Raw genomic sequence first — 20,103 nt, forward strand, 5'->3', positions numbered from 1 at the left:
TTGTTCTGACACAGATCATCTGCATGTCCACTCCCTAACCAGCTGGGGTATGCATGCCGTTCACAAACGGGAATGTACTTTGGCATGACTTGTCACTTTGCATTCAGTTCAACATGGTGGTTGTTGTTCTGAGATCTCTTGTTTGCAGTAATATTTTTATTACAGAAAATACTATGCTGGTGAAAACTTAAAAGTTCTCGGATGAAAATGGACAGAAATACACGTCCTTGTTGGATACCAGGCAGGCTTCATGGCAGAATTGCCCAAAACTTCAGGTCAGAGGAGGGTAGAGTATAGAGTTAAGCAAGCCATGGGGAAAATTATCTCCCCGTTTCTTTCATTCCTAGATCTTCAGTGTGAAGCGAATAATGACACACTGTGTTTCTGTTCAAGTTAGCAAGAGTTTTGGCAGGAGGCAGCATGATCCATTTGGAATGAAGAGTCTTGAAGACCTGTTGTTTGCTGCAGTCCTCGGAAGCCCGTTGAGTGTTGTGTGCCTCGGTTTCTTGGTTGGCCGTGTGAAGAGGAGGATACTTACCAGACTTCTGTGGATGGAAAATGTTTTTACATACAAAGCTGTGTTACTGCAAATTGGGGCTGATAGCAGAAGGGATAGCATAGCTTGAATTGCAGTTTGCGCACTGAAACGATGAGATACTTCGATTCCGCTCCACTATGAAAGGGTTTTTGTGTACCCAAGTTCATCATCTGCTCAAGGATTCCACTTCACAGGGAACTGTAGATACACTTTTAATTATTGCAACTTTGCAAACACATTACTTACTAAAAACTCCTTCTTTGAATTGATAAGAACAATGAATGTACAGTTAGCGCCACAACTGTGAATTATATTTTTACCTTCTTTAAAGTTCTTTTTCATTTCTAGGTAGTTTTAGAAAGTTGATCCTCAAAAGGGTGAGACGCAAGTGTCTGCTGTTCTTAAGCCTGTATGTATGCTGTTCCAAACTAAGAGCATGTGTAGATTTGCTTTTCTGTGAGCCTAAGCCGATGCTTTGTATCCAGATATGTATTTTAGGGGTGGCTGTGTCAATGGCTACACCCCCATTGGAGAAGGTGATGCTGCAGACCATCAGAAGTCCTTCTTCATTGCTTCATTTTTATTGTTCTTTTAATGAATTTTTAAATATATATGTTTTTTAAAATATTTTCAAGGCAAAGGCGGGGGAAGATACTGGAATTGGTGCAATCCACATGGGTTGTATGCTGCTAGGGAAGTCTGGTTAGGAACATGTGATGTTAATTACTCTTGCAGATCTGCACTCTGTGATTTATTCTGTTTCCATGCCCATTAGGTTCCATTGTCTTAGTTCAGGATACGCAGAGCTGTATGTTTGCTAATAGAGTTAGTGGAGATCCTGTTCTGGCAGCTATTCTTCCAGGCAGATAGGGCAAACCCCGTCCAGTGAAATTAATGGTAAAGTTCTTAGTTGTTTCAGTGGTACCCTGGCTTCACTTACTACGTTTAGGGAATCTAGTGGGGTTTAGCCTGTCCATGGATGAGAGAAAGGTGGTTCTTACCATCCCAGTAGATCTTCCACTTGAGATGGAGTCTTCTGTTGCTGAAACAGCCTCAGTGGTGAGACTCGCAAGGAGAGGTGGGAAAACAGAAGTAAGGATTGTCTGATGAAGCAAACTTGTCAGACCCTTAAGAAGTTGGGTGGGAAGAGAACACGCACACTTAAAATAGAAAGTGTGGGAATGAGAAATTGCACTCCTAGATTCTTCATACTTATCTGAGCTTCTGGTTTTATTTGTTCCCTGTAAATTTTTTGCAGTAACTTGTTCAATTGAAATACTTGCTGGACAGGATGATGGTAAGACTTTCTCTCTGAGTGTGAATAGCTGTATACCTCACATCTGAGGAGTTAACGATACAAATGCAAAAAAATATTTTAAGCTCTAAGAACTAAAAAGTTAACTATAGTAGTTAGCAATCCCTTAAGACACATCACAAGGTACACGTGAAAAATTTGTCTAGTATGTGAGTCTTCTTTATGAACGAAATGCACATCGTTTACCCTGAGGTTTGTTACCAACAGAATGCCTGTTTTTTTCAAAGAATGAAAACTGATGGTCTTTTCTTTTTTTTTTTCTTTTCAGGCAGCACAGATAGTCCTGATTTCTCTCTTTGAATTGAACACTCCTGAGTTTACCATGTTACTTGGTGCCTTGCCAAAAACATTCCAGGATGGTGCTACCAAGCTCCTGCACAACCACCTCAAGAACTCCAGTAACACCAGTGTGGTGAGAGGCCCTTGTTCTTGCAAACACCAGAGCCTCAAAGACTCAAAACCACCAGCAGCTCATTGATAAGCTGTTGCAGATACTCAGTAGCATGAATTATCTGTAACTGTTGTCTTGAAGCAATATGGCAACAGAGGCTTCTGTTTGATGTTGCTTTTATAGGGATCATTAAAACCAAAAACTCATTTATTTTTAAATTTAATATAGTCATAACCAGTAAAAATAATAATAATAATAAAAACCCAACAAACTGAGAAGCGCATAAAAGTTGGGTGTGTGCTTTTGAAAATTCTGCCAGTTAACAATCTTTTGGCCAAAACAGAGATCCTCATACCACAGATTTTCTGGGCTTATCACTACTATTGAAATCAGTTTAATAACAGACATACTGCCTACTAAGACGCTTGCAGGATCTTTGGTTGACCTACAAGGGCTCTTCAGTCTATACCTATTACCTTACGTTTTGGTTTTACGTGAAACTCTTACGTATTTTTATTTCTGTGAAGGAATATGTTAGCGAGGATTTAAGTGTGCTTGTAAACTTCTTTTCCCCACAGAGCAGCAAGGGTTAGGGTATTTTTTGCCTTTTTATGTGGAAATCTTGTGAAACTTGCTGGAATTTGAACCCTCCTGTCTTTGCACTTCCATGGGGCAAGCAGCCCTTTGTGTAAGCTACAACTGTAGCAACTTCCAGGCGAGTGGATTGGATTCCCTAGTACTTTCGACTTTCTGTAAAGACAGTCAGAATTGGGAGCAATTTCTACTCATTTTGCTGTGGTATAAATGATGGTGCAGGCCAGTGGAAAAAATAAGTTAGATTGCTTACTTATGTTCGTAACAAGCACAATCAAGAATGCTTTAGACAATGTGGAGAAATAGCTGCATAATTAAATTGCTAAATTGCCAGCGTAATGGTCTGCATACTTTGGAGCCTGGCAAATCTTGTCTGAGAAGCTGGGTATCCTGACAGATTGATAAACCGTTTCTCTGGCAATATTTGCAGGTTGTACATGTTGCAGGTGCTGTAGGTTGTAGAAAAGTACACGTCTGCTTTCTTTATCGTCAGAGCAGAACCTTCGAGACCATATTAATGACTGCGTGAACCATGGCTGCAGATTTTTAGGTCCAGAGCCAGAACCAAAACTGCACTAAGCTTGTCTAGTGCAAACAAAGGCAATATTTGGACCTGTTGTTGTGTACTCCTGCCTATGCATTGCAACACGTTGCTAATCCCTGTCTTCCTGCTTCTGTGCCAGGGTTCCCCCAGCAATACCCTTGGTCGGACTCCTTCCCGACACTCCAGCAGCAGAACCAGCCCCTTAACTTCACCTACCAACTGTTCCCATGGTGGACTGTCTCCAAGGTAATGCAGCAGGCTAATTAAACCACTTGCAAAATATTAAAGGATTTCAACACTGAGTGTGCATTTGCAGAATGTGACTCACTTTGAAAGCAAAAACAGGACCAAAAGTTTACAATAGATTGCTCCAAAGAAACAGGGTGTGAGCATGATTATACATGATTGGTGATTGATTTCAGTGTTCCAGTCCTCATGTTATCTGTGTAATATGAATGTCTTCTCTTATAATACTGACTTTCTTTCATAAGTAGGCCTTCTCCAGAATTAGATTTGTGGGTTCAATAAAGGTAATACTGAATGGCAGCATTAGAAATGAGGTCTTGTTAAGGTTGCAAATATCGCAAAGTGTATGATGACTTTCAGGTCAAGGGTTTCAGCTTGTGTCTATTTTTTAGGTGTGCCCTGTTGATCAGTAATTCATCTGACTGTAGTACAGTGCTTGTGCTGCTGGGAGAAGTGCTGAATCTCCTGTTCCCCTCTTACGCTTTGTGAAGGTGCAGAACAGGCAAAGGTGGCAGCTGTGTTTCAGTGCTGAATGCCTCTCAAATCACGCTCCTGGCTGCTCACCAGCAGAACACTGGTCTGATCCTTTGGGCAGCAGGTCTTGTTGCAACCAGGCGTTTCACTGAAGGTGCAGATGCTACTCTAGTATATATTGGTCGACGCCAAAACATTTTATTGGGCAAACATGGATTCTTGGATATTGGAATTGTATATATTTTGCACCATAAAAACTTAGAGCAGAGGAGATGGGAATTTAGATGGTATGCTTTGGGACCATAGAAAAATTGGAGGAAAGTATTAGGTTTTTACCTGGACAAGCTTTGATTCATGCTGGGAAAGCTTAAAAGCTCTTGCTTTTGTCTGCCTGCCCTCTCCATGGGAGGTCGCTTTCCTTTGTCATGGAAGAGACTTAGAAGGAAACATTTTGGATGAGAAGTGCAGTTTGTAGTCCATTGTAGTAATTTACACTGAAATCTGTTGATCACCCCTGTCATGACATGCGAAACCCTGTCTGGAGGGTTACTTAGACATGTGAGTTCCCATGTGCCACGAAAAATACAGGCTTTTAGCCTTTAGTGAGTATGTGTACTAATCCAGCAGCATATGAGGAGCACATGGAGATTCCTGAGAAAATTTTGGGTATCTAAATACATCTTTGTGACTTCTAAATCTTCTGTAATCCAAAACTAGAGTGGGAGGTTGCAAGCCAAGGTTGAGATGTCTTATTATGAGTTTTTCAACAAAGATTTTGTTAAGGAATTAAGTTGTAAAATTTCAGGGGAATGGTTCCAACTCTTGCTTCCTTTTTGATTAGTTTGAGCATTGTTGCCCTGATGATGTCTGTCATGGGAGATTATAAACTTAGATAGCTCTCTGTGGTTATGTTGTGGCTTTGCTGGCCATGTTTACATGTGGCACTTACTTTATAAATCCATGAGCTTTTACCATGCTTTTTAGCTTTGCCACTGGGTTACAACTGTGTTTTGCCACTTCACTCTCTGCTTTTCAATTTGTCTTTGCATTCTCCTTACCTCTTGATGTCAGAATGCACGTATCAAAATATTGATTAAAGCATTCAGTGTATACTTAAAACAAAACTTGCATTTTGTTGTTGCTGTTGTTCTCGAGCATTTTGGGTTTAGGGTTTTTTTTCCCCTGTATGATATGTTCTCAAGGAATAGTTAGAGGGGGCATGTAATTGCAGAGCATTCTGCCATTAAGTTGTCAAGACCAAAAATGCTACCGATGCAATAGGCCAGGAACTTCCTTTAGAAAACAGTCATTCCTTCAGTTTTCTATGGAGTTCTTGGAGATGTTGATCCAAAAATTTAGGTGTCTTTTCAACAAGTATGTCCTGTTCCCTTGCTGGATTTAGTTATTCCAGAGTGATGTGTAAAAAACATTCTTCAATGATAGGTGAAGGTGGAAGCTGTTGTAAAAGCCCTTTAAAATATTCAGGGGACAAGTTCTACTTTTTTTGGTGAGTGACCTCTAAGCAGTAACAGTAGCTGCAGATTTCTGCCATTTGTAGAAAAGGTGGTGGCAAGTACTGCACATCAGTGGCAGTAGCTTCTGATGCTCTGCTGGACCGCATCCTTCTTGAAAATGTCTTGTGTTTGAACCTGGTCCGGACTTGCAGAACAAAAGAGAATATAGCTCTGTTTCTGAAGAGTTCGTGTGGTCGACCTTCTTTCAGAAAAAAAGGCTTTGAAAGATGTGCTGACAGTTACAGGAAGAAGGGTACACTGTAGTATTGCAGTTGTTGGTATAGATGCTTGTGTCACGTTTCCATTACAAATGCTTGTCCTTTGCTGTTCATCAGTGGTGTACACTGTTGCTTTTCTCTCTACAAACGTGGAAAATAAGCACACCTGAGTCATTCTGATAGCAGTGTAAAAGGCTAAAGATTTCCCCAGTGTCTCTGTGTAGCTCTCCTCCAAAACTACGCTTGGCTTTATGTTTTTATGGAACCCGTTGCTAAGGGGCTGTACCAAGGTTGTGTATGCCCGTTGCTTCCTGGGGTGCTGCATGTGCAGACCTTGCCTCGTACAGGCAGCCTGAGTGCAGTCAGTTGAAGGATTATGTCCAATTCTTAATGCCAACTTTCGTTTTGAGGATTATAATTTCCTTTGAATTTGTTCTTGATGGACAGATTGGAGGAGTAGTCATACCTAAAGACTTATATACCTTTGGGGCTGGGATATGTGTAGAAAGGATAGGTTGGGTCCTGTAGGAATATAAAAATATTGCTAAGCATAGCTGCTCTCCCATATTACTATTTGTGGACTATATCCTCAATATTAATCAGCAAGGCTTTCTATAGTATATATGTATGCCATGCCCTTAGGTCACATTACTTCTCCCATATTATTGCCATCACAACTGAATTCCAGATGACTAATTTTTTTCTTTTTTGTGTGCGTGTATTTGTGCGTACGTGTATTTGAGCTCTCTGGATAGATTTTCAATGTTTTGGCTGAACTGGACATTGCTGATTCAAACAGTTGACTTACCTATCCACATGATAACAAGTGTCCCCTGATGTTAGTGTCTTCAGAAGGGCAATGTGCTTTCAGGGCTTTGGGCAGAGTCCTTCCTTCTGCTTTTATTTGCTCCATCCAGTTCCCCTTCATGACCACTAGAACATATCCACTGCATCTGTGAGTTCTCCATTTGTACTTCCTTTTTTTGTCATGACAGTCTTAGTTTTTTGGGATTGGAGCTGTGGGGGAAAGAGGTGTTTTCTGAAGAAGAAAAGCAGGGGAGGGCACTTGGGAAGACTGAAAATAATAGGGAAAACCCCAGACATCTGACTGAGAGGAAAGAGTGTTTCCTGGGCAATGCTCAGATGAATGGCTTGAGTTTGCATTGCACAGAGGAAATCTGAGATTTAGTAAATGATGTAGTATGACAAAAAGGAAAATACTAAGTTGTGAAGTGCTCCAGCATAAGAATACTGTTCTGAATAGCAAATGGACTTACGTAAACTCACAGTGTTACTTTCAGGCTCTAAATTTTCACCTAGAATTCTGTAGGAATATTTGAGGGAATATCAAATGAATAGGTTTGCCCTACTGTTTCTACCTTCATAGCAGTAGTCCAGAAACCTGTGCATAGTTCCAGTTATTGAAAAAGATTGTGTAGTCTTTCAAAGATCTCTGGAGGAAATGCATCAAAATAAAAGGCTAACAATTTTATTTGGTTGTATAAGTTTACTTGCTTGTTTTTTCACTGACAATAGAAAATACAATTAAAATATGGAATTTGACTCTCAGTATTAAGTTGAGCAAGGCATAGAAAAAGAATTAAAATAAGCCACCCACCTTACACAGTAAAGGACAAGCCTGCAGTTTGGTGGCCCATTTGCAGTTGGGTGAGACTAGCTGTGAGGCTTCTGATCAGCAATCTGGCTGTCCGGTGTATTTCCGTAATAGCTATGTGTTTGATTGCTGGTTAACAAGTGAATTTCTTGACACCACTCTTAATACGAGTTTTCAACTGGATTTGCTGTTTGCACTGGAGAAATTGTTGGCTTGTTTGCCGCTTCTGATCTTGCAATATCTTTCACTTGCATATATACAAACGTGACTTTCTGAGACAGCGTGCTTCAACTTAATAGAAACAAAGCAGCGTCCAGAATACTCTCCCAGCTCAAGCATCTATATTCTTATTCAGAAGATGACTGTAAGAATCTGTGTATCGTAAAGGGAACAGGACAAAAACAAACTTTAGACGAATTGGCACATGGATGGATGCCTTGACCCAAAGGTGCAGGATCAAACCATACCCAAAGGGGCTTGTGGAAGTCTGATGAGAAATCTGAATCGACTTAGATGCTCGTGTCATCCAGTCTTTTCAGGTGTGTCTGCTGGGACCTGGACCAAATCCCCAATTTACATGACGTTTACACTGTAGGCTGACTTTGACTCATGCATTTTTGGAGTCAGTTTGAAACCTGGTGAAGCAGGATCAGATCTTAAGCCCTGCAGAGGTTTGATGATTGTGTAGGGCCTTGTGCAGGCTCTTCTAGAGGCACCAGGAGCCAAATGTGACGTGCTACCTTTTGAGTGTCTGAGAAAAAAATCAATTCCAATTTTCCTTTCTTCCAGGGAGATCCTGTTGCTTGCAAGTACCTGCTTAGAGTTTGAATAGAGATGTGTGGTCAGGGATTGTTTACTTGGAGCATTGTAAGAGTTTCAGAGGCTATATCCATCTGTAAAATTCACTGGTTAGTACAGGCAGGGACTACTTTTGTGTGAACCATATCATTGCGTTAGGAATAAAAGTGGAAATTAATAATGAAGGCAAAAACAATGACTTGTGAGGCTCAATGGAGTATTCTTGTTTAATTTTGTTTCTATTAATTTTTTTCTCTCTCTCCAAGGCAGCATGACAGCACTAAGCCACTCAGATTATAGTTTCTTTTTTTTTTTCTCCCTCCCTCTCCTTTCTCTGTTTCTTCTCTCTTTCGTTTCTCCTCTGATCACGGCAGTCGGTTCTGGGGTTGGAGTGCAGATGGGCTGTCGAAGCACCCCCCTCCCCTTTCTCAGCCTAACTCCATCCCCACTGCTCCTTCCCACAAGACTTTCAGACGCTCTTACTCTCCCAGGTAACAAGCTACCTGTTAAACCAACTTGTCTGAGATGTCACAGTATTATTTACCTTTCACACTGTGAAATTTGTTCCAATGTGGGAAATGATCTGCGGAAGCTTTGGTTGGAAAAGGCAAAGAGATGATGATAGCTTTCAGAGAGCAGAGATGACAGGCAGCCACTTGCTTGCTGCTTGGGGAAGATGCAGCATGCAAGGGGGGGGGAGGGGGGAAAAAAAAAAAAAAGAAAAAAAGGAAGGGATTTTTCCAGACCCTTCCTCCCTGCCTGGTTCCTGAATGGGTGTATGTTTCACAGTTGGTTTCCAATGCAGAACACAGTTGCTGAGCACTTTTGGCAGGCACGGGTTGTGTTATGATAGCACAGGGAAGGTTGGCAAGTGGCACATGAGCACTTTCCAACAGGCAAGTGCAGCTCAGTAGTGATTTCACATCTGCAGTTGTGAATATCCGTAAGATGATGAGGATGAAGCTTGCATATATGATTTTACCAGCTTCTTGCACAGTGTGATTGTGGAACATCTTGGAAATTTGTGGTATTTAAATTAAAATTGACCTTACCACAAGACCTGGGGGTTATTGATTGCTAATTTTGATATCTGTTCCTCCTCTGCCCTTGCATTTTATTCTGGTCTGCGTACAGATCCTTAATCGGTATGCTGGACTAAAGCTGTGTATTGACTTTAATAAAAAACCCCTTCTGAATATAAATCTAATTTGTCAGACTGCTATGTTAAATTTATTTGAATTTTTAAGTTTATACCCTGACAACGTGTAGGTGTGGTTTCTTGCTTGTTACCTGAGGAAGGACTGTATATAGACTTGTCTTGAAGCAAGACATTCCTAATGAAAAACTATTGAAAGAAAAGCAAACAAATTGTTCTCTGAAGGCTCAAAATCTGAGAATCTGTGATGTCTGAGAGAGAAAGTAGAATCCCATAGTCTGTACCTCTGTGAATACCTGCAGAATTAAAATTTGAAATCAATGTTCTGACTCTTCTAGGATACTAAGACATCTGTGGAAGAGACCCATGTTGATTTTTGGAGTCAAACTAGTGGGGAGTTTTTTTCCTCCTTTCATTACCTGACCCAAGGTTTGGAGTAATTTGACATACATATTCCAGCCTAGAGCCTGAAAGTGCAATGGGGCGAGTTACTGTGTACTGCTTGAGGATGCTAAACTGCTGATTACTTACACGTAGTTTGGATTGGAAACTGAGTTATAGTTTATGGAAGTAAAATGTATTTCATGTCAGACTGGAAAACTGCCAAATTGTATCCTGATAAACTTGCAGAGAGTTGCATTGTTTTAGTGCAGCAGAAGATGGAAAATAATGTTGTGACATCCCTAAACACTACTCATCTCTACTCACTTCTTATTCATCCTGTGACTTTCCTCTAGTTTTCTGCATGGGTCGTAATTTTTTTCCCTTTTGTGCCTTTTTTTTTTTCTCCCTGAAAGGTGGGTGTAGTGCCATTTTATTTTTTATTCCCCCCATCATGTTGTCTGTGAAGTATTCCAGTGCACATGCTGTCAGTAGACATGTGTGTTCACATGTAATTTTCTGTTCATGTAGAGCACAGCCATACTGTGGTCTCCTACACAGGCTTACACTTGACATACAAAATCAATTAGACTCTTTAGTTTTTTATTAAAATGTGGTATGTGCATTGATAAATGCATCGGCTCATTGTCTCTGAGAAACTGCCTTAGTCCTTTGGCATTGCAGAGTCTGTACTTTGATCTATTCTTTGATAGCAGTGTAGGGCAAAATTCATCCTTGAGGAAAGCAGCAATGATTTTTAGCAGAAGATTTAGTTTCGATATACCTGTGATTATTTCTCAGTTTTGCCGTGGATGTGATTGTGTGACCTTTGGTAAGTCATGTCATCTCTTGATGTGGGTGTGTGGGTACGGTCACATGTATACCTTCTTGAATGTTGGTTTCATTGTTCATTCAAATATTTTATGAAGAACCCCTTAAGATCTACAGATTAAATGTGCTTGAGCTCAAAAAAAATTTTTTTTGAAGATCCTATGAAACAAAGGTATTTCTACCCTGCCTAATGCTTATAAAGAATCTAAAAACTGCCTTCACTTTTGTCTGGAAGGCCGTCGCAGTACGTTAGTGTCATTCAGCTGTCTGAAAAGTCCTAAACACTTTGACTTCTGTAGGTTTATAAACAGTTTTCGTTTCCTGATCTTGGTCTTTAAGTGGTTTCTCTTTCTTTCTGGCCTGACAGGCACTGCTTAAACTTGAGGCGGTGTTCTTTGATTTCTTTGCCAGGATACATGGCACTGGTGCTTGTGTGAGTGTGGTGTGAGTGTGTTGCTTGGGAGCCAGGGGTTGTGGTTATTTTCAGTATGTTAATCCCAAAGGAATCGGGCAGCACCAATCTTATCCTCTGTCTGAAGTTCCTGAGCTTCTTCCAGAAAAAAACCCCAGTGGTTCTAGATATTTAACATCCTACTTAGAGTTCTATTAAAAATAATAGTTGTGTACCCAGGGTTCAGAAGGAATTTTCTGTACTTTATGATTTTTTTCCCACCGACCTCACAGGGAATCTTTCTTTTGTGGAAAAGGAGCACAACTCTTTGTTCAGCCATCCTCCTCCAAGCCCATCCTGTCATCCTTCCCAACTGTTAAGAAATAGTAATTCAGCCCTGTAGGGAGCCATTTCTTACCATTTATTGACAAACAACTTGATGTAAATGTCTCAAATTCTTTTGGTTTATTTGCTTCTGGCTCTACTAAGATCCAAGACTCCACCAGAGAAATTGTTCTCAGTTACTGGGTCTCTTCATTAAATCTCTCTTGGAAAACTGATTGTCATGCGAACTCAGCTTCTCCTGGATAGAGCAAAGCCCTGCCAGTAGTGCCTTTTCATTTTCTCCAACCTTGTAGAAGCTTCTCTTCTTAACCACATTTTTTCATCTCATCTGCTCTTGCATGCCAGGCATTTTTTCATGGAACTTAATTTTTGATAACTCCTAAAGGAATCCTAAAATTTGCGTGGCTTTATGCTGCTGAGCAATTTGAGGAACAGACAAGACTGCAAGAAAGCATCAAGTTTGAGTGAGAGAATTCCCAAACTTAGGCTCAATATTGAAATGCATCTGTTATCAAGGCGTCACGCAAGTGGTTTTGGTTTTACTACTCTATAAATGAAAGTGGGACATGTTAGACTAAGGTTTATGTCAAGATACATTTTCCTTTCCATTTAATTCTGTCACGTTTGAATCCATTGATAGAATATATTTGATATATTATGAAACTTAAATTTCACTGATTTCATTTTCACCAGCTGTCACAACACTTTGAGTTCTCATAGTGATTGATTTTCTTCGTTTTCCTTTTTAAATAACACCATTACCATGCTGGGGACAGGTTTTCTTTGCTTTACAGAAGCTGTGGAATGTAACAAACAGTGGACCTGTTTTCCCCTCACAGCAATGTAACATCACTGATTTCAGTGGAGCTTCTCCTAGATTTAGCCCCGTTTGACGGGAGACTCAGACCCAAAGTCTGCTTTGGTCCCATCGATGTTTTGTTACAAGTCACTGTTAGAAGGAGCATGCCAAACCATCTGTCTCCAACTTGGCATTGTTTTTGTTGACAATCAAAAGCGGATTCCAATTTCATATGTAACATTTCATATACGTTTGGTCTTTAGTATGCTGGATTATGACACGGAGAACCTAAACTCTGATGAAATCTACAGCTCTCTTCGTGGAGTCACAGAAGCGATCGAAAAATTCAGTTTCCGTAGTCAAGAGGACCTGAATGAGCCGATTAAACGTGATGGAAAGAAAGACTGTGACATTGTAAGTATTTGATTGATTAATGTCCCCAGATAGGTGGAACTTCAAAACATTGTGTTCAGACCTGGCTCTGGATTGTTAGTGTACAAAATCCAGTCATTCCTGCTGTATTCTTAGAAGTGTCTTAAGCTTATTGGTTGCTGACTTCTTATACCTAAATTATGGGGTCCCGCTAACGCTCCCTTCGAAGTCCAGCCTCCTATGAAATGTGCTCACTGGGCTTCTGTGGGTGTCCTATGTATGAAGGAACAGAACTAGCGTTCCTCAGGCTCAGTGTGGCTCAGTGGTGGCTTTTTCATGGGGTGTTGTAGTCAGGTCTGTAACGAGAAGTGTTAGTTCTTAAAATGCATGGGTGGTTTCCCTCACGGGCTTATTACTTCATATGTAGGAAGGACCCGTAATCACTCTGACCACACAACTCGTTTGGTACCTTATGCTGTGTGAACAGTTACAGAATTCTGCCACGTGAGATGCCATCTGTTTTAACTAAATACATGGACTTTAGAATTTACAGGAATCTTAAGCGATGGTCTGTATGGGTCCCTTCCAACTTGAGATGTTCTATGACAGTTTTGCATCCTATCTGGATGAACAAGTTAGCAGATTAAGTTAGCTTTCAAAACTAAAAATTCTTGGTCCCAGATTTTCCTTCAGGAACCTTTTATTGTTCATTTCATCGTTGAGTCTCCTCTGTCAGTGGGTTGTGAAGTTCCACAAGGAGCGTGTTGCTTTTGCTTCCTTTCCTTTTCTTAGCAAATTGGTACTGCTCCAGAGCTTATGATCTTTGCCAGCTTGTGCAGTTTTAGCAATGTTAACTTTACATTTAGGAACGCTAGCATAGCTTTTTGCCCTATGATCATGAGATCTTTTTGGAATAGTTGAAGTTATTATATATGGGAAAGAGGTGGTAATCTTAAGTTTTACTCAAGTATTACGTACGTGTAAACAATTCTGTGCCTCTTCATGTTGGTTGATGAACTCCAGAAAAGCTACATTCATCCACAGAATTTGAGTGGTCTTTTCTTTCTCTCTGTTTGATCCCCCAGGTGTCTCGAGATGGTGGCCTTGCTGTGCCTACCGGTGATGTCCGTGGAAGCAGTGACATTGTGGAAGGTGGACGGATGGCTCTGGATAACAAAACCTCCCTACTTAACACCCAGCCTCCCCGCACCTTTTCAGGGCCACGTGCTCGAGAATATAACCCCTACCCTTATGCTGACACAATTAACACTTATGACAAGACTGCCCTGAAGGAAGCAGTGTTTGATGATGACATGGATCAGCTTCGGGACGGTTTGTATCAGCGTATCTTGTAATTCTGCAGGCAGCTTTCTCTGTTTCTGATATATTTGTGTATGGGTAGTGCTCTCAGATACATGCCTGCCCGTGCATATGTTGTGTATTAATTTGCATCCGAGTTGAGGGTTGGTATGAAATGCTCTTTGTTCCCATGTACCAGCAGAACCTGATCTGTGGCTATTGAGAAAATGTTATACTGCAATTTTAATTTTTGTTTGCCTAGCGTTTCCCTCAAACTTGTCCCTTAAGCATCTAAATGCATCTGTAGGGACGCTATTTTGGGGATCTCCTACTCTTTATGACTGAAACATCTCAATAGCTTGTTGTTACTGAACATTTAGCTTCACTTCAGTGATGCTACACCTTAGCTTTGTTATTCTGCAGTACGCTGATGAGTGACTGTACTTTGATCTGAAGGTCATTGTTTTGGGGTTGTGTGTCTGGGAAAAACTGCAGTAATTCTTATCTGGTAGAAGTAGTTACTGGAACTGGATGAAATTCAGTCGTCATCCCTTCCTGGTTTGTTAGAAACCCTGTGCAGATTCATGAGCTGTGTTCTGAACTCAGGTGAAATTGTGGGCTAGTCAGATTCTCTTGGCTGCTTGGCTGAGACCACCTGGAATTTGTTGCTTTTTTGGGAGGTCCCTTGTTAAATGCACTTTGTTCTGTAGAGGGTTAGTAATCTTGGCAGGTTTGATCTTTCTCCCTGTTTCCCCAAATGATTTGCTGCCATTTGTCCTAGAAGTACCCATTGACCATTCAGATTTGGTGGCTGATCTTCTGAAGGAGCTCTCCAACCACAACGAGCGGGTGGAGGAGCGGAAAGGAGCTCTCTTGGAACTGCTCAAGATCACAAGGGAAGATAACCTTGGAGTTTGGGAGGAGCATTTCAAAACCATTCTGCTCTTGCTGCTGGAAACACTTGGAGACAAAGATGTGAGATGTAGAATTTTGTCTTAACTCTTCTGCACATTGCTTCATCTAGGGTTGTAGTTCCTAAACGCTAGTTTAAATGAAACCCACTGCATTTGTACAGCATCTCATCAGGGATGCTGCACTGCTCATTTTTTTTCTTTTGAAGGTTGACAACTCTGCTTTTGTTTTCAGTGTGCTCAATGATGAAGTGTCCCAGTTTTCCTCCCTCTCTCTGGAGTGTTAGTGACAAATAACTAGGAAATTCAACTAGAATCAGAAAAGAATTTATCTTCTAATCTGGTGCAAAAACTATCAAGATTTCAAAAGCTGTTCCCTCCTGAGTTAGGATGAAGTTACCAGCTCTTAACTGTATCATACCCATTCCCACAAAAAGGAGAATGAAGGTACCCTAGAATAATTTAGGGTTTTTTTTCTCTGTGGTTTAAAGATCAAGGCTATTAGATCTCATGGGATGGGTCTCTCAATGTCATCAAGAACAAACTGCTTTTATAGGGGATCTTGTTTTGAAGTATTAAAAATAAGCTGTGGTATTAGCACATCTTTGTATGTGATAGTTGATCAGAGTGGTAATTTACAGGCTGGACTTTTACTTTTTCCACTTGGGGCTACTTGTTCAGCTTGCAGCACAATGGTATTTGGGTAAAGGCTCAGCACCCTGCTGCACCTTCACATCAGAGCCATGCTCCGCCTGAATGTTACAATATTTAGGCTTCAGAGCACTCAGTTCTCTTTTTTTTTTTTTTTTTGTTTCATCTGATTAAAAATTAATTGTATTTCTTATATTCCTTGTAAAGTATGTGGCGCACACTCAGAAATACTAATTCTGAAGCAGTGTAGGTGGCTGACACTTTCTCAGTTGTTGTTTGTAGTATAAGCATGAGCTGCTCTAGTCACACATGTGAATTGTGCTACTACATGAATTTTGCAGATGAACAGTGAAGGACATGCTTTAAAGGCTGAGTATAGAGTAAAGTAAGTGTTCCTCTGCTGAAATGATAGAATCTATTTGGAGTCGCCACAGGCCAAAAGCTTAATATAACAGTTGTGAAACTGAAGCAGGTGTTACAAATCCATTCTGGTAATGATCTTTTGATAGAAAGGATTAACACATAGGCCAGAGTTGACTACAATGACTTAACCGTTCTTGAAAATAATTTCCATAGGAGTTACAGGAAAAGAGTTGATATTTTTTTACTGCATTAGTATCTGAGAAACAGCTGTTCTGGATGGTTGTAGCTCAGTTTCCACAAAGCTAAGCAAAAGAGTAAGGGCAAAACAAATGTCATCTGAGCTTCTTTGTAGATTCATGTAATGCAAATGTGCTGCTTTGGGTACAAATTCGTATTTCATTGCCAAAAGAGGATAGAATTTTAACAAAGTCATGTCATTCTGATTCTTCCTTATATCTGTGAGAACAGTCATTTTCTCTGAAATTTTGTACAAAAGCAGGCAAGGAGTCTTGATTCTGAATGTTAGTTATGGTGATAACACTGCTCACTCCACTGGAGCTGATAGAGCAATAGAAGATTTCATGTGGACATTTAGGGAGTCATGGGAATTTACTTCAAGCTGCAGTTTTGAGAACAGACTTTTTCTAATGTGGATTTCTCTTTTGACACAGCATTCAATAAGAGCCCTGGCGCTGAGAGTCCTGAGAGAGATCTTGCGGAACCAGCCTGCAAGGTTTAAGAACTATGCGGAGTTGACTATCATGAAAACACTGGAAGCACATAAGGATTCCCACAAGGAGGTGAGTCTTTCCGTGTTGCTACTGGGAAAGCAATATGGACCTGCTGAAGAAAAATAGGACCTGTGAGACTTAACGAGCAAACACATTGACCCATCTTGACAGCAGAATAAATTGATATTAAGTCTCCCAAATATGAAGAGACAGGATTTTTACATGCTGAGCCAGGGAGGAAAAAAATTGAGACTGGCAGAGCTGTGTAAGTGGACTTGGAGCTGTCTGGAATTGTAAGCCACTGTTCACCAGCTTCCCAGGATTTCTGTGCTCATTCTGGGAGAGGCTGAGACCCTGCAGTGGAAAAAGTGCATGTTTAATAATTTCGTGGAGTGCAGTGTGCTCCCTCTGTCTGTACAGGTGAGGGTAGGAAATGTACTGGAGAACACAAAGCCCATTCAAGCAGAATTTTGTTTGAAAACTGAATGCTGAAATTGGGCCACACTGGAGAACTGGGAACTGGTGAGTAACAGGAGGAAATGGACAGAGGCCATGAAGCTGAAAAGAAGCTGGGTCAGAGGAAGAAGCAGAGGGAAGGGTGAATTGCATTCTCATTTTGTGGGAGAAGTCATGTGTAAAGCTGAAAGTACTCTTTTGGAGTAAAACAAAAATAAAGGGATGTGATGATAACATTTGAAGTAGATCAATTCAAATTACATTGAAAGTCAGTCTTTGTAGATTGACTTCCAACCTGCATCTTTTAATCTACCTTGTGTATGTTGCGAGAAAGTGCTGCGTGAATTTCTCTGTACGTCTGTGATGGCTTTATTATCAAAGTCCTTGCTTTGAAATCTAAGACGCTTACTCTTCTCTGTAACAAGTTTGTCCTAAATTAGCAGTTTTAGGCATCTCCATCTGGAGAGCTTTGGCCATAAAAAAGATCATTGTATAGATCAGACGGCTCCAGAGTATTGTGTAACTGGCTCAAGGTTATGTTAGCTGTGTGTAGCAGAAACTTTACTGTTTAAAAACCAAAACAACAAAACAAAAAACACCTGTAGGGAAAGAAACGAGCAAGATGGATTTCTCTAAAATTCAAAAGTAGAAAATGTTTAATCCTTTACTGAATGAGGATTGCCATATTCTGCCTACCTTACTCTTCTTGATGTAGAGCCTTTGCACTCCTGTCATTTTCAGTTCAGAGTAATAAGAAGCAGTTGTAAATTGATTTCCCGATAAAGCAGTCGGACAAAACATTATGTTCTGAAGGAGTGCCTTTTATTGGCAGGTTTTCCTGGTTGCATACTTCTCAGCTCACCTTGACTCCGTGCCCTTTGTAGTTTTTGTCTGAGTGTCCTCCAAAGCTGCCATTTCTAGCAGGACCTTTCCAGATTGTCTCTGGCATTATTTTTAATGCCCCTCAGAATTCACTGTCCTCGTGGGACTGGTGGGTTTTATAGAAATCAAGAACAATGTTGAAGACATGACACTTTATACCTCTGTATTCCCTACACTATGTTCTTCATGCTTGTGGTGTGGTATGGTTCTTCAGAATTTGCATGAGGTGCCTCCTGAGGAAAAGTGGAGAAGAGTAAGTCTGCTGTAGAGAAAGCAAAGCTCAAGCTAGGAATGAAGAGATGTGAGTTCTGGCACTTCATTGTAGAAAAATAATTGAGCTGTATTGCTATTAGCAGGTAGCTGCTGTGCTGTGCCTAGCACGGCTTTGATATACAGTGGTTTTCTGTAACATCTTCATAATTTAAAGATACCATATTTGCAACTGCTGCACCTTGTCCCTAATCTGAATGAAGTAGATCCTGATGTTGTCTATTCATCTGTTCCATATGAGAAAGGCTTTGCTTTGCTTTTTTAGCTTGAATGACTTCTTGGAGGACCAGATGTCTTCACTGGCTTCTTGAAAGTTTATGTTCAGCAGTTTGCCTTTGGGTGGCAGCTATCATAGGATGCTGCAGGTATATTTCTATTTTGCCGTCTGCTGCTAAAACAGTTGTGTGTGCACAGCTGTATTAAGTGGTGGCACTGGTGCTGGATTTTTTAATTTGCTGTATATGTTTTTCTGGTCCTTGTGATCCCTGTGTGGATGGGACTCTCAGAATCATGATGCAGCCCATGAAAGACATCATCTGTCTGTCAGTAGTTTGAAAATATCAGCGTTCATGAAGGTAAGAAAGGTTTCCCAACCAGCACTTGGGTATCTGCATGAGCTAGGCTAAAGATATGCCTGGGAATATGCTTTAAGGTATTTTTACCTGTTGCTGGGCTTGCTAATTCAGTTAAGTCTGTGAAAAATTAACTGAGAGTCCATTTAGGCATGGCTCAATTGGTCAAACTCATAGCCCTGGACCAGCAGGTCACAAATTCCCATGCCGTGGTGGCCCTCCAGCTCGCTCTCACCACTGACTTAGCAGCACTGCTCTCTCCATGAGGGGTGGAGGAGCTGCCCTTTGACTTGATCCCACTAAGCAGGAGATAAAGTGGAAAATTGCCAATTTGTGATTGAAGGGCACTTTCAAAGAATAGCTGAAGAAGGGAAGGGAAGGTCTGAGTGGTCTGTTGTACAGTTTTCTTTTTCACTAAGTCAGAGCAATATTAAGGCAGTGGTGCACTGCCCTTAGACTGCATAAGATAAAATCATCTTCTGGAGTGTAAAAACTATTTCGAGGAAAGCTGCTATATAATTTGGTTGGGAAAGTGTTGATCCTTGCGCCAGTGATGCCCTGAGAAAAGTGTCACTCCAGGGTTTGTTGTGTTTCTGGGCTGCTTCTGCCTTGTAGAAGACAGGAGTGACCCTGGTTTATGGTTTGAGATCCTTTGGCATGCAACAGGCTGCCTAAATTAACAGAGAACAACTGTTTTGACCGAGCTGTATCTGTTTGTCTGTCTTACCTGAGTTTTGTCTTCAGCACAGGGACTGCTAATTGCCTCAAGTTATCGCTCACGTTTTCTGTTACATATGTCCCAAGAGACTCGATCTAAAGTGACCGAGCAAAGCGAGTTTGAAGAGGAGCATGGTACAGAACTGTTAATCTTGGGTACTGTCTCTAAGAAATCATCATACTAAGAGGCAGTTCTTTGGAAATCAGGAAGGTTCATTTGTGTACCCAAATTCCAATATTGCTGCTCAGTTCAGTATGACCAGGAGGGACCAAACAACAGGTTATAACCGACACGTTCACCAACCAGTAGAGATCATCCCCTCCTCCAACTGAGTGCCGATATCTAGTTGAAGATTGTTTGAAACAAACAGGGTCTGTGCTTTTATTCCAGATTATATAATTGGAAGCAGTGTTAGGTTAGTGAGATATTTTGGGATGCCTGGATAACTGGCTGTTTTTCCAAGTCCGGGCAGAAGTTTTTAGACAGTTGGATCTTTGCCATGGCTTGAACTCTTCTGCCTACTGTTGCTGAAGGCAAGGTCTAGGATCAGCAGGGCAGGACAGCTGAGAGCACCACTTCTCTTCCTATGACACAGGGAAGGAAGGCGGTACGTGCCGAGTCGCGCCCTGTTTTGAGTGCAGATGCAGGAGATTGGCAAAGCACAGACTTCAACGGGGCTTCTAAATTAACGTAACCCTAGGCTACAGACTAGAAGGCTCTGGGTTGAG

At 41.0% G+C, this 20,103-nt stretch overlaps 1 protein-coding gene across 17 annotated transcripts in view; it reads left to right on the top strand.

Annotated features, from left to right (window-relative positions):
* The window catches only part of CLASP1 (cytoplasmic linker associated protein 1), a 185,075-nt gene that overhangs the window by 148,932 nt on the left and 16,040 nt on the right, over positions 1-20,103 (top strand). For 8 of the 17 annotated variants that reach the window (XM_040602654.1, XM_040602652.1, XM_040602655.1 and 5 more), the window contains 7 exons: positions 2,122-2,265; positions 3,522-3,628; positions 8,622-8,738; positions 12,414-12,564; positions 13,608-13,854; positions 14,603-14,796; positions 16,418-16,546. In XM_040602654.1, coding sequence (XP_040458588.1) covers positions 2,122-2,265; positions 3,522-3,628; positions 8,622-8,738; positions 12,414-12,564; positions 13,608-13,854; positions 14,603-14,796; positions 16,418-16,546 — 1,089 coding nt within the window. The remainder of the gene's footprint in view (positions 1-2,121; positions 2,266-3,521; positions 3,629-8,621; positions 8,739-12,413; positions 12,565-13,607; positions 13,855-14,602; positions 14,797-16,417; positions 16,547-20,103) is intronic. The other 9 variants (XM_040602660.1, XM_040602665.1, XM_040602669.1 and 6 more) reach the window with 3 other exon arrangements.

This window comes from Falco naumanni, chromosome 8 (genome assembly GCF_017639655.2).
Source record: "Falco naumanni isolate bFalNau1 chromosome 8, bFalNau1.pat, whole genome shotgun sequence".
Taxonomy (NCBI): domain Eukaryota; kingdom Metazoa; phylum Chordata; class Aves; order Falconiformes; family Falconidae; genus Falco; species Falco naumanni.